This window comes from Gouania willdenowi, chromosome 6 (assembly GCF_900634775.1).
Source record: "Gouania willdenowi chromosome 6, fGouWil2.1, whole genome shotgun sequence".
Classification (NCBI taxonomy): domain Eukaryota; kingdom Metazoa; phylum Chordata; class Actinopteri; order Blenniiformes; family Gobiesocidae; genus Gouania; species Gouania willdenowi.
In genome coordinates this window covers 5549279-5562836 of record NC_041049.1, presented here as the reverse complement: position 1 = coordinate 5562836, position 13558 = coordinate 5549279, and the positions used below count along the sequence as shown (strand labels likewise).

Sequence of the window (13558 nt, the reverse complement as noted above, 5' to 3'; positions counted from 1 at the left end):
TTTGGACTTCCTCTCGCAAAATATATTTCAAGACTGGGAAAAGTGGTTTGCAACGGTCCACACTCAGAGCTGTCACACGGCCACGGGGCGTATTTCAACAGCGGGCTAACAGAACAAATCGGGTGTTTTGCATAAAAAGAATTTAGTCAAACAAGACTGACAGTTGGAGTTGGCAAGGAAACCAAATACTGTACAACAATGAAGCCAAACAAACACTTGGTTAACCTCGAGCTCCATCATTCCACTGCATGATGGACATGTTTCCCTTTCTGACATATTGTCTACATAACATCAACACAACGAAGGCCAGACTTTTAACACGTTTGGAGTAAAACTACCCAGAAAAATAAATCTTTGTATCAGTTATACGGTATCAACCATCAGGTTTATTGAAATTCTTTTGTGTGTTTTTATTGTCATTATACATTAAAATAATGGTCATATTGTATGCAGTTTGTCTTCTTCACATAAACTGTTATTAATTTGGATTTTTTTTACCTTTGCAAAGTAGTTCATGTTTTCAACAACGTTTGTTTGCCTGTTAGCAGGATTACGTCCAAAGTTGTAAACGGAGTTTGACAATCTTTTTTAACCAAAAGTAGATCTTATTTTATGGAAGATTCCATTAACTTTTGGAGGGGATCCAGATCAATATACTGTTTCTGGATCACTTTCAAAAATTATCATTTTTGGGTAAAAAACTAAAAATTCACATGTTGGTTCATATTTGACCAATCTTTATGAATTGTGACTCAGTTATGTTGGGTATGTTCTTAAATTACCTCACAGAGTTTCATTCAGATCGTTGCCCTCTTCCAGCACAGCTGACTGTAAAGAATAGCTCATTATAAGGCGTTCTGCAAAGCTGAATGATGACATCTTTATTAGTTTTAGGTGTTGGAGCATCAAAAACATGCAGTATTGGGACTCTCCAAGACCATTCTTGAGCATTCCTGGGCCATAGACCAGAGAGAGCATGCAACGTAGAATATCTTCTTTATTTTCTAATAGTGTGTTTGTTTCATTGAATTTTTGTTTTATTTTATTTTGTGATTCATTTTCTATTGTTTTAGTTGCTGATTTTAAAATTATGCATCAAAAAACTGACCTCCATGCAAATGTAAAAAGCACTCAAGTTGCAAAAAAAAAAAAAAAGAAGAAAAGAAAAGAGAAAGTCTGACAAATGCTGCTGTGTGCAGACTTGTTTGTACATTAATGTGCTGAATCTGTGGAATGATAATGAAGGCCAAAAGGTAAAGAGGGCAAAGTAGTTGTGTTTTTTTTCCCACCGTGACTTTTTTTCCTCTATTTTTCTAGAAATTTTTTTTTTTTTTTTTTTTTAAATAAAAAAACACTTTGTTTTGCCTGTAAATGCCTCGTACCACATTAACACCAGATATTCATGAGTTTTATGCTCAATATGAAATTTAGGTTAATTTTTCAGCTTCAATGCATTAAAAGCTTGAGTCATTTCTGGCATTTCATTTCACAAGGGTTGACTCATTTCAGGCTGTTTATTAAATTTGAAAAAAAAAGTCCCTGCGAAGTGACATTGCAATACAATCAGAAAAAAAGATCAAGACTTTAAGTAGATAAAAGAGTCTGAAACCAACTGTTGTTCCTTTTTCTTTTCTTTTTTTAAAATACGTGAATCAATTCTGGTTTTGACTTGACAAATTGTGAATAAAAGTGCGTATTTGTCATTAAAAAAAAGACTTTTAAACTGAAAAATATGATAATTGATGCATGAAAAGCTTAACCATGCAATTTTTTTCCTATAATGCAGCATTATTAACTGTATTTTCTGAATGTTTTGTGAAATCATGCATTGCCCCCCCCCCACCCTCTTCCCTCTTCCATTTGATTTGTTCCTCCATTGCCGCTGTTTACTTCGTCTCTTCCTGTTTGGACTCAACTAGCTGTAGCGCTGTTCCTGTAAAGGCTAGGTTTAGGGCACCGTGGCGTGTGTGCGTGCAGGAGAATAAAAAAATGGCTCTGGAGCACAGTGCTTAACATGTCAACAGAGATTAAACTAGTTTATTATTTTCAAAGGGGGTTGGGGGGCAGGGGGGAATGACGAAACAAAAAAAAGCAGTCATATTTTACACTAGTGATTATTAATAAATTTTTACAACCATTCAGTCTGCATAACATAAAGAAATAATTCTACATCTTTGTTTCTTTCGTATTTTTGGTACTCTGATTTATACATACAAATAACAAATACAGGAACTTTTTTCACAATGCATATAATCTGTGGGCAGGAAGAGAGTCTTTGAGGTGATCAAGTGTGTGAGTGCATGTGTGTGTGTGTGTGTGTGTGTGTGTGTGTGTGTGTGTGTGTGTGTGTGTGTGTGTGTGTGTGTGTGTGTGTGTGTGTGTACACATGCGCACTTCAACAAAAACCAACTGCCCGAGACCTATAGCACATCCAAAAAAAAAAAAGAAAAGGAATAAAATAAGTAGAGAGAGAGAGGCGCCGCCGGTTGAACGCAATACAATTCACGCAGGCGAAATCTGAGGCCTGCCCCGTCTGAAAAGTCTTTTCCTCTCGCCTCCTCCCTTCTTCTTTTCTTTCCTCTACGACTCTCGAGGCGCCCTTTTCTCTTCTCTTCCCTTCTCTTTGTTTTGACTCGTACCCTTCTCGTCGTTAGCTGCCCGGGGTGGGGGGCAAGTTCTCCTCTTTTTTCTTTCTTAATTAAAAAGTCTTCATTTACTGTACTGTATTTCATACAATTTGTACAAATATATTCAACGTCTGTCTCTCCTCTCCTGAAGAAGGAGAAGGAAGTGAAAGTGAGTGAGTATGTGTGTGGGGGCGGGAATTTCCTGTTACACAGGAGCAAAGGTGAGGAAGAGGGGGTTGGGGGGGTGGGGGGTTCTCGATGTTGCTCCGATGTTTGTGGAAAAGTGGCTGTTCTTTTTACACAAATGGAGCTCCTGATGGTCTGCAAGGAGGTACACGTGGACTTTTAGAATAAAAAAATAAGATACAACTGAGAAGCAAAAGGAGCCGGAAATCTGTGGTGGCTCAGCGTGAGGCTGGGTAGGGGCGTTGGGGGCATGGGTCAGACCAGGAAGCCATTAAGTCTGTTGGGTTTTTGGAGCAGGAAGGTGTGAAGGTAGCGGTTTTGGGAGTGTTGACCACCTTCACACACACAAGGAGCTCTAACCCATAGCTGTGACCATACTGGATGGGTGGTGGGGGGCGAAGGAAGGGTGCATGGGTGTGGGGGTGGTCAGCATGTGGCTGGAGTGCGAGAATGGCGGGAAGGAGGACATGTGGCGTGAGAGGGCGGCCGGGCTGAACGAGCTGCTCTTGTCCATCAGGCTCTTGGAGAAGTCGTCCATGCTGTCTTGGGACTTTTTGCTCTTCTTAGACTTGCTGGACATCTTCCTGTTCCTCGTCTGGATGCCTTCCTTCTTCATGGTCAGAGGTCGGTTGATCTGCTCTCGAAAGGGTAGAGAAAAACAGAGAGCAGGTCAGTATTTTTATCACGGTAGGAAAACATTTATGGCACAATCTTTTACTTCAGCATCAAAGGTTGAGTTAAAAACATTTCTCAGGGACCAAACGATTCTATCGCCAAAGAAATCTCCTCGCCCCCGCCCTGAAACAAAGAAAATTCCTGATATATGTTCCTTCTCTGTGTGTGTTGGGCTGGATTTAAGGGATGATTCCTTTCAGCTGGACAGTATCTGCTGCTGTCGCCTTGCCAGAAAGTAAAAAGATGAAGAGGACGGAGGGAGAAGGAGGGTGAAGACATTCAGCGTCAGCCAAGTCCTGCTCACTCCTTCCTCCACCTCCTCCTTAACCGAGTGTCCGTCTCTTGGCCAAAATGGCTCCAGCTGCCATATTCCAGCGTAGCTTAGTCGAGAATGGGGAGCAGGATGATGGAATTGCGGCTGTGGGCAGGATTATGGGAGGCCCACTGGCTTTCTGATCTTCCTCAGCAGTTCTCGGTGGAGGAATGGGAGTGAGGATTTCTCTTCCGTTCCGGTCGCTGGCGTTTTTCGCCGGCTCTTTAAACAGAGTGGCCTGGGTGATTAGCACAGGGCAGAGATCTTTCTGTGCTCTCCCCTGGTGATGGTGATGTGGTTTCATTTTTGAAGCTGCCAATCCGTCGCTGAGTGACTTTCCCCCGACTGAGGCACGCCCACCTAAAGCCGGCCAGGCCTCCAATCCCCTTTGATGCCGGGACGTCTACCGCGTCTCAGAGGAAACCTCCGGCCTGGAGCAGCCGCCGTCTCCGCACATCAAATGTAAAGCCTAGCCCAGTGTCCACCACAGAGTATACACAACCCCCGGCTCTCACATCCTCCAGAAAAACTACCTGAAACCTCAGAAGTGTTGAAGCAGAGAAAGCCCTGAGAAAAAAAAGACCTGATCGCTCAAAGACGAGCGCCGCTGTTTTGGGTGCTAACAAAACCTCTTGTTTGTGGCAACTTTTCTGTTTCCACAAGCTTCTTATCTGAGCCAGAGCTTTATGGGACAACACTGCACAACCGTCAGGTGTGGTGGGACACACACACACACACACACACAGGGATCACATGCAGGAATCTACAGAAACTCTCCATGGAGAATGTGGAATTTGTTTCAAAGGGAGTAAACCCTAACAGAAGTCTGGATTTACCAAAACAAACTAAATTCACCATTACACCAAAGGGTCAGACTGGGTTCACATGCTGGTGTTTAACTGGGAAATGTTATTCTGCTTTTCTTTTAACCTTAGGCTGAATCTGTAGCGCTTCATATCTGCCAAAAGTAACATGGGAAAACCATTTCACTCTTGCCCGTTACATGACGAAGAGGAATATAGGCAATCTGAATCTGTTGTCAAGCAAAAATTACCTTCATGTGGCCTGAGAGCAGTTAGCCTGCTTAGTATCATTATTATTAGTGGTATTAGTCGGAGCTACAATGGCCATTTGATTAAAAGTGACATCACTGTGCACAGGAGAGGAGAGATAAACTAGTCCCTGGGCTTTTCAAGATTGAGGATGGGAAATGATGTGATGAGGCTCTAACCAGCAAAAAAAAAACGAATCAGAGGGATTGGTGGTCAGAGTGGGAGAAAGAGAGGGGAGAGGGGGGGGGGCATGGGAACCAAAAGGCAAGTAGGACCAGAAATTAATGGAATTTTAATTAAGCCCCTCTTATTTAATGGTAAAAAAAAAAAAAGCAAGACCACTGTGGGCTTATAGTGGACTAGGTTTGCCACAAAATGTTAATAATTCTACTGTCATATGATTGGTGATGGTGTGAAATGCAAGCTTTAGTTAATTAATTAAAGTGGAACAATAAATCTAATATATACGATAAATGTCATTAATAAAGATGGGACAATATGGGTACATACATAATGGACGACATCTTGTAATGCATTAAAGTCGCGATATCTTGTATACAAGGTATCGCGATATTAAAGCGTCACAAGATGCAACGTCTATATTGTATTTTCCGATATATTGTTCCATCTTAATGAACGATATACATCTCACAGCTATACATCTTGTGACACTTGAATATTGCGATATCTTGTATACAAGGTATTGCGATATTAAAGCATCACAAGATGTATCGTTGAGGGTACGAGTGGTATTGCGAAGAAGGGAGATGGGGTCAGATAAAAAAATAAATAATCCACATGATCTTTTTTCACATATTACTATTGAGTTGTAAAGGTCATACCCAGAGTAAATACGGAAGAGTGTCCAGAGTTAAAAATATTGTTTTATCGTTAATGCAAGCCCATTATCGTATATCGTATCGTGGACTCAGTGTATCGCCCTTCCCCTATTTAACCAAGGAGAACATGCAAACTCCACACAGAACGCTGCCAGGGGGGGTTCATTACTTACATTGTGCAGCTTGTAGTAGAGTCCGCAGGCGTTGCACACCGGGTCACCGTTGGCGTTTCTCCGCCACAGCGTCGTCGTTGTCGTTTGGCAGTTTGCGCACGACGTCCCCGCCCGCCTGGCTGCAGACTGCGCACACACAGGGGCCCAAAAAAAAACACAGTCACATGACAGGCAAACGGGCCAATCAGCAGGAAGTTACATTCTCACATTGGTAAAATGGCAAACAAGTGGGCAGGGCAACACGACTTTTACGACACAAACCCTGATTCAAAGGAAAAGTGCTTTATTTTGAAATTGTTATTGGTTTTTTTTTTAAAAAAAGAAAAAGCTCTATTTTTTTTTTTTTTTTTTAAATGAAACCTTACATGTATTGTGACGTTTGTGAAAGAGAAAACAGTAAAAATCACAGTTGCTTTCACATTAAAGGCTATAAATAGCGACATAGACCTTCAGAATAAATATTTACAGAAGGCATTAAAGCAGCCTCTTGTGCTGCTATTATTGAATGTGGTTCTGTTTTATTCAACCACAGAGTTTGTGTCACAAAGCCTTGATGCAAACCTGCAGACGTCACAACAAAAGACATGAAAAAGAAGAGAAAGCTGCAGAACCGAGTGGGTTCGATATATAGATTTGGTATCGATTAGGCTCTAAAAGGTTAATGTGGGCTTTGCATAGGACGCATGCTTTGGATTATTTTATTTATTATTTTCAAATGTAAAGACTTGGGATGCAAAATGTGATTGCATGATGCAGGAGTGGAAGTAAAGGTTTAAAACAGTCCTGACTGTCTCCTGCTGCAGTGCTCTGCTCTGACATTGATGTTATAATCTCTAAAAACAATCAATACGCAGGAGAGCGCAGAGGACACACGCTAAAGGGACTATATTATCTCTCGGAGGAATTTCCAATTATACGCATGTGGTGGCCTAAAAAACCTGGGTTACCGCGTGCAGTGAATAACCAATCAGAGACCAGGGGATCTGTATATTCGTTTTGTAAATAGAAATCCAACAACTGTACATGACGTTTTCATTAATAACGTCTTTTAAGATCAGCCATTTTAATTTATGCAAATGTAACTATCGTAAATAGATCATTGAAACTCGCATTTATTTTTAATTTAAGGGTCAGCATGTGCAAAAATGTCTAATTTAACATTTTAACATGTTAAGTATTTAAAATTGCATACATTATGTAAAATAATATCACTCATTTTAAATATATATATATATATTGCGTAAGGTGTCAGTAAATTGCAAAAAATACATTACGTCTCCATCCCCCTTATTTTATTTATTTATTTATTTATTTATTTTAAGCAGATTAAGAAAAGAGATTATCTAAATTGTTAACCATCTGAAATCTTTATTTTCAACTATATTTCACAAAATTGGGAATGCAAAAAACTAACAAATGTATACTTCAATGCAATGCCAAGAACAATATTATTATGGGTAAATAATTAAAAACTCACAACCATCTGGCCTATAATTGACCCCTTTAACAGAAAAAATAGGCGATAAATGTAAACAAATGATTCAAATTTTGTTAAATGATCGTTTTTAGCATAATTATTTTACAGTCTGCACAGTTTTAATTATTTATGTTTTGGTTATTAATACAGACAATGATTAGTAGAGTAAGAAAAATGTGGATATGTGGATGGATGGATGGATGGATGGATGGATGGATGGATGGATGGATGGATGATGGATGGATGGATGGATCTCTCTTTCCCCTGCTCTCCTCTCTACACTGAGGTCAAACGTGGCCCGGTTCGGACACTAAAGTCTGGCCGGGGTCCGGGCTCTGCGAACCGGGCACCAGGCTCTGGAGTTCGGGCTTTACGCGCCGGGCCCCGGGCTCCACTGCTCTGTGTTTGGACTGGGGGAAGCAGGGCCTGTATGTTTGTGGAAGGAGACTTTATCTGCGCTGCTCAGATATCCGGCAGCCTTTTCCTGAGACGGCGGGTTTTCGCATTAGTGGAGGGGAAGGAGTCCAGAGCTGGACTGGCTCTGCACTTTTACATGTTTTAATCCAGGGGAACTCCTCTACAGCTCCAGCTCCAGCAGAGGGGCTTTCCCCGGCCATAACAAATAGAAATACCTCCAACAATACGTGATACTGTAATTATCCCTCATTAAAATGAAGCTCGGTGACGGTTTGTACGTGCAAACCCACTGACGGGAGCTTTTAATGGCAAAGTGCAGCATGCTATAGCGCAGGGGTGTCAAACTCATTTTAGTTCAGGGGCCAAATAAGGGCCACAGATTGGGGGGGGAAGCCATTTCAACATTAATGTGCCCTAGTTTGTACTTACAGATATACATTTTATATAAAGTATATAAGAGACCAGCAATATCCAACCATTAAGTGACCTTAAACTTAAACTACCTTACATTTATTTGATATTATGAACAATTGTTGTTTCATTTTGCAGAATAATTTGAAGAAATCTGCAGGACTTTTTTTTGTTTGTTTGTTTTTTGTTTTTTTTTCATCCATTTTAGATTAAAAAATGACTGCCATCATGTGATATAATAAGTGTTGTGGCATGTGTATTTGAATTATTTTGTAATTTACACAATAATACATTTATTTTTCTGTCATTTTTTACTTTGCGTGCGGGCCGAATTAGATGCTCTAAAGCAGCGATTCTCAACTGGTGGGTCGGGACCCAAAAGTGGGTCTCTGACAGCTGGTCAAAAATAAGTAAATACTGAATGTCTCTCTTGTTGTACTTGTCTTTTATTTTGAAAGAAACTTTTCTTTTGACAGGCGTGCTGTGGAATGCATGTTGTACAGGAACGTGTGTGTTCAAACAGCTATTTTTGAAAACCTAAATTAGGTTGTTTGAATAAAAAAATGAAATCAAATAAGTGGGTCGCGATTTATGGGTGAGACCAGTTGAAGACCAGGACAACTTCTTTAAAGGGCCAGATTTGGCCCCCAGGCCTCGAGTTTGACACAATTGCTATAGCGGAAGATTTAAACTAAAATATGCAGTTATGTTTTTTTTGGGTTTTTTTTTCTTTTTTTTTTTAAAATAAATTAACACATGTTGGAAGTGTAAGGAAGTGACCAAATATGGTAATCTTCCAAATAATTAATTAAACCTAAAAAAAACATAATAATAATAATAATAATAATAATAATAATAATCAGGGATTCAATGACAATTTGAGCAAATATACAAATAATTATCGTCATTTGCATTCAATAAATAAATGAATGAATAAATCAATATACGGTGCAGTTTTGGTTTAGTTTGTATCTGAAAACAGAGACCTGCACTTGTCGAGTCAATTTCCTGCAGCTAATAGGCCTACTTCTTCCTAGGGAAAAAACACACACAGAGAGAGAGACGGAGATGTCATCAGCAGAGAAACGTGGTGCGCACGTACCAGACGCCGCTTGGGTTTGATGAGTGGGCGATTCTGCCCGTTCATCTTATGGTAGAGTCCGCAGGCGTTACACAGATAGTGACCCGTACCGTCCCGCCTCCACAGCGGAGTCGACGTGGCCCCGCAGTTCACGCACTCTCTGCCCTCTGCAAGAGCGCATCACGCACGCGCACACACACACAGGCAGACAGACACACACGGGACAGTACAGTGCGCGGGTTAATGGATCATTAGGAGGGGGCTGTGCGCTGTCTGCTATGGGAATGAAAAGGTTAACAACAACATAATAATAATAATACAATAATAGTAATAATCATAATAATAATACACAACAAACTTTTTCATAACATGAGGCATAATTATATCACCTAAATTAATTAAATTTTGCAGAGCTGCGTAATGTGCATTTGAAATATTAATAATAATAATAATAATATTAATAATAATAATAATACAGCAAAATAATGTTTAAATAAGGTCCATGACACATATGCAAATTATTTAAATAACGCCTAAACTAATTGCACGATTCTGACCTTTTAATTTTATTTTGAAGTTCTGAGTAATGTGCATTTGAAATAATCATAAAAGATTATTATTATTATTATTATTATTAATAATAATAATAATAATAATAATAATAATAATAATAATAATAATAATAATAATAATAATAATAATAATAATAATAATAATAGGAAGCTGCAGCGCCTTTCATAATTTTTGTCGGTTTTGTGTTCATTCGTATCTGTGTGTGTGTGTGTGGGGGGGGGGGGGGGGGTGATAGAGGATTGTTTGATTGGCATTGTGTGTGAGACGCGAACCAACAGTTGGATTACAGTCTGAGTAAACCAGAGAAGCTGTGCACACACACACACACACACACACACACACACACACACACACACACACACACACACACACACACACACACACACACACGCACGCACGCCGCCTTTTTATGTTTTGTTGCAACAACACTTCCCCATTTTTTTAAGATGCAAAACATCAACACACACACACACACACACGTGAGTCATAAAGGCCTTTTTTTCTTTCATATCTTTACGTTTTATAACTTGAATCCGTGCATGTGCATCGTCTATAAACACAGCACTGATAACCTCATTAAAAAAAGCAGATCGTTCTACATTTATCTTCAAATGCACATTATTATCTCAGATGATCCCTGAATTTAAATCTCAAAGCTGCATTAATATCCCATAATGTTTATAAAATGCTCAATAATATAATCCCGATGATATGCATCGACTAATCCACTGTTTTCTCAGATATTAATCTCATTAGAGAATACTGGGTTTTCAGTAACATTTTAAAATAATTCCCCTTCTTCTGTGTGGGATGAGAAAATAAAATACACACTGTAACGATTAACCACCCCTCGCTGCCTCTTTCCCATCTCCCCCTTTTTTCTACTCGGCAAAGGCTCAGCCGCTTTTTCCCTCTGACTGGACGCGCAGCATCCGGTGGATAAACAATGCAACTGTGGCGTGCACTGGTCTGACAGTAATGGGATTATCTTAAACATATAAATGGGGCGACAGAGCGCAGAGAGCCGGCTTCCCCTCTGTCTCTCTGACCCTCGCTTTTAGAGCAGGGAGAGGACTGGGAAACACAGCCAAGAATAGATTATTATTATTATTATTATTATTATTATTATTATTATTATTATTATTATTATTATATCCTAAAATAATTCATATTTATTTATTTTTTATTTTAATGTTATTTCAATCATTTATTTCCGGGCCTTTATTTTGAAAAGGACGTTGACATTGCTGATCATTAAGGCTGTAACTCTGGGGAATAGGTGTTAAATCAAAATTGAATGTAATAAAGCGCACGCCTACCTGAACAGGACCTTGTTTTTGGTCTTGTTTTGGAACCATAACTAGAGGATGACCCACCTATCAGGCTACTTGGTGGAAAGAGACCGGGGCCGTATTCTGGGACATAAGGTGGGTATGTGGCGATGGGGTGGTGATGGGCAGAGGAAGACCCCGGCCCGATTGACGCCACACTCCGGCTGTGAGCTGACTCCAGTTTCATAGTCTCGGCCAGGGTCACCTGGTACTTTATGCACTCTTTGTCGTCCTGACGCATGGAATTGCCGGAGCCAGGGGTGGATATTCCCGGGTCCGGGGACACGTCTTTCGGAGGGGTCGGGGGGAAGGAGAAAAGGTGCGGGCTGGAGTGTCCGGTGGACATGGAGGAGGAGGATGCCGGGGGATAGACGGATAGGCCGCCCGGGGAGCCGTGGTGGAGGGGGTTCTTGGGAAAGGGGCTCAGGTTCCATGGGGACGTGCTGTGGTGCGTTGGGATGCCTTTGCTCCCCTCCAGCCAGGGCAGGGAGCCGTGCAGTAACGAGGGGCGGCACACCTGGCTACCTGAGGCAGCACAAAAACACAGATTCACATATCTGGGTTTATTTTAAAGGTTTAGGCCAAAAAGAAAAGAAAAAAACACACATTTACGCACAGAAACAATTCACCAACATATTTATCTGATGCACAATTACAAAATCATGTGGCTTGGCAAAAAAATATTCTAATTTCTCCAATAAAAATACAAAAGTGCATTCATGGCCATGCGTCTAATTGTATTCAAATAAAAAGACGCTGTTGCTCCCAATTTAAAATTATTAATACATTTATTTAACAAAGCTACCTTAATCCAAGACACAACACGAGCAAAAAATATTTATAGATTACAAATTATTAACACTACTAATTAATAACATTTTTTTTTTTTTTTTTTCGAAATAACCAAATTACGCACGGGTTGGTGAAGCTGCACCTTTTTCACCCTGTGCGCTCATATTGTGAAAGTTTGAGGATTAAATAAAGACAAAATTTGAGTTGAATAATAAAAATCTGTATATGGTGCGGTTTTCTTTACCTTTTTTTTTTTTTTTTTTAACTGTACACGTGTCTGTTAAAGTTATCAGCCATTCCATAAGTTTCCTCGTAGTTACGCGTGAAAATCTGAGGATGACGGTGTATGTATGTGTATGTGTGTTATTGAATAATAATAATAATAATAATAATAATAATAATAATAATAATAATAAAAGGCCTATAACCGGGCCCGGTGACTCACTGTGTGGAGGTGGAGGATACCTCTGGACGGCTCGGACTGAGTTTCCATAGTATGGAGAGACGTGGTTTCCTTGTCCATCAATATTAAAGATTACATCCACATCTTCGGGGAGGGGATACTGCGAAGGGTCCATGTACGAGTGGCCGAGGCCCGGGTGATGTGAGCCGGGATGCTGCTCGTTCAAAACCGCGGGGTGATGGCTCATCCATCGAGGCTGATCCGCGCTTACTTCCATTGTTTGATTTATTTAAACGTCTTTTTTTCTTTGTTTCGTTTTGTTTTGTTTTTTTGTTTTTTTAATTCTAACAACAGTTCATGTACAAGTCAGAAAAGTGGGGGAAGGACGAGGAGGAGGGGGGAAAATCCAAAGTGGGGTTAAATCCACGGGCTCCGCGCTTGCTTCTGATCACCTGAAGACAGAAAAAGAGAGATCGTTTCTTATTCTTTTTTTTTTTTTTTCATTTTTTACGCACGGTGCATTTTTCAAACAAGCAGCAGATAATGAACATAGAACATACCCAACATTACAAGCGCGTAACAACGCAGTAGTATGATATGAATACAGCTGGAAGGAAATCCCAGTCGGAGTTGATGAAACTTCTTCCTCGTGTAAATGAAAGCAAAGAAAAGAAAAGCAGTCCGGGCTCAACAAGTAGAAGCTGCTGTTGCTGCTGCACGGGGCGCACAGGACAGGACAGGACAGGACAGGACAGGGTTGGTGCTGTGCTGGATTCACTGCGCACTGAACTGCGCACTAAGCGGCACCGGCAAGTCAAACTCACTGATCCAATCTGTTAGTGCGCGCTGTGGTAGCCTTCTCCATTAACTCCGATCCCCCTCCCTCTACCTCTCTCTCTCTCCCCCCTTCAGTCTGTGTAGCTCTTGCTCGCCCACTCTCTCTCTAGCCTTTTCTCTCTCTCTCTCTCTCTCTCTTTTTTTTTTTTTTTTTTTTACAGTGAAGGCATTCTTTCAGGATGGCGCCAGGCAGCTCAATGCTCGCAGACAGCTGTGGCGCGACGCAACTTAAGGAGGGTCTGTCAGTGTCATCAGTAAAGGGGAGGGGCCTGTACCTAATTGAATATAAACGTTGAGGCAGGAGAGCTACAGAGTAGTTTTTTTTTTAAATGACATTACACATGTATAGTGACTGAGAACTAAGGTTTAAA

At 40.5% G+C, this 13558-nt stretch overlaps 1 protein-coding gene across 7 annotated transcripts; it reads right to left on the bottom strand.

The window, feature by feature from the left end:
* Positions 1-2009: 2009 nt before the first annotated feature.
* gata3 (GATA binding protein 3) lies at positions 2010-13295 on the bottom strand. 7 transcript variants are annotated; one of them, XM_028449138.1, is made up of 7 exons: positions 12911-13291; positions 12393-12802; positions 11144-11680; positions 9362-9418; positions 9157-9203; positions 5866-5991; positions 2010-3447 (listed from the first exon to the last, which is right to left on the bottom strand). In XM_028449138.1, the coding sequence occupies exons 2-7, from the start codon at positions 12625-12627 to the stop codon at positions 3169-3171; spliced, it is 1281 nt and encodes a 426-aa protein (XP_028304939.1). In that variant the 5' UTR covers positions 12628-12802; positions 12911-13291; the 3' UTR covers positions 2010-3168. The 7 variants fall into 7 exon arrangements, with proteins under 7 accessions (XP_028304939.1, XP_028304943.1, XP_028304942.1 ...); XM_028449142.1 differs by having other exon boundaries at positions 11201-11680; positions 12911-13290; XM_028449141.1 differs by lacking the exon at positions 9362-9418 and having other exon boundaries at positions 12911-13290.
* Between the last annotated feature and the right edge of the window lie 263 nt (positions 13296-13558).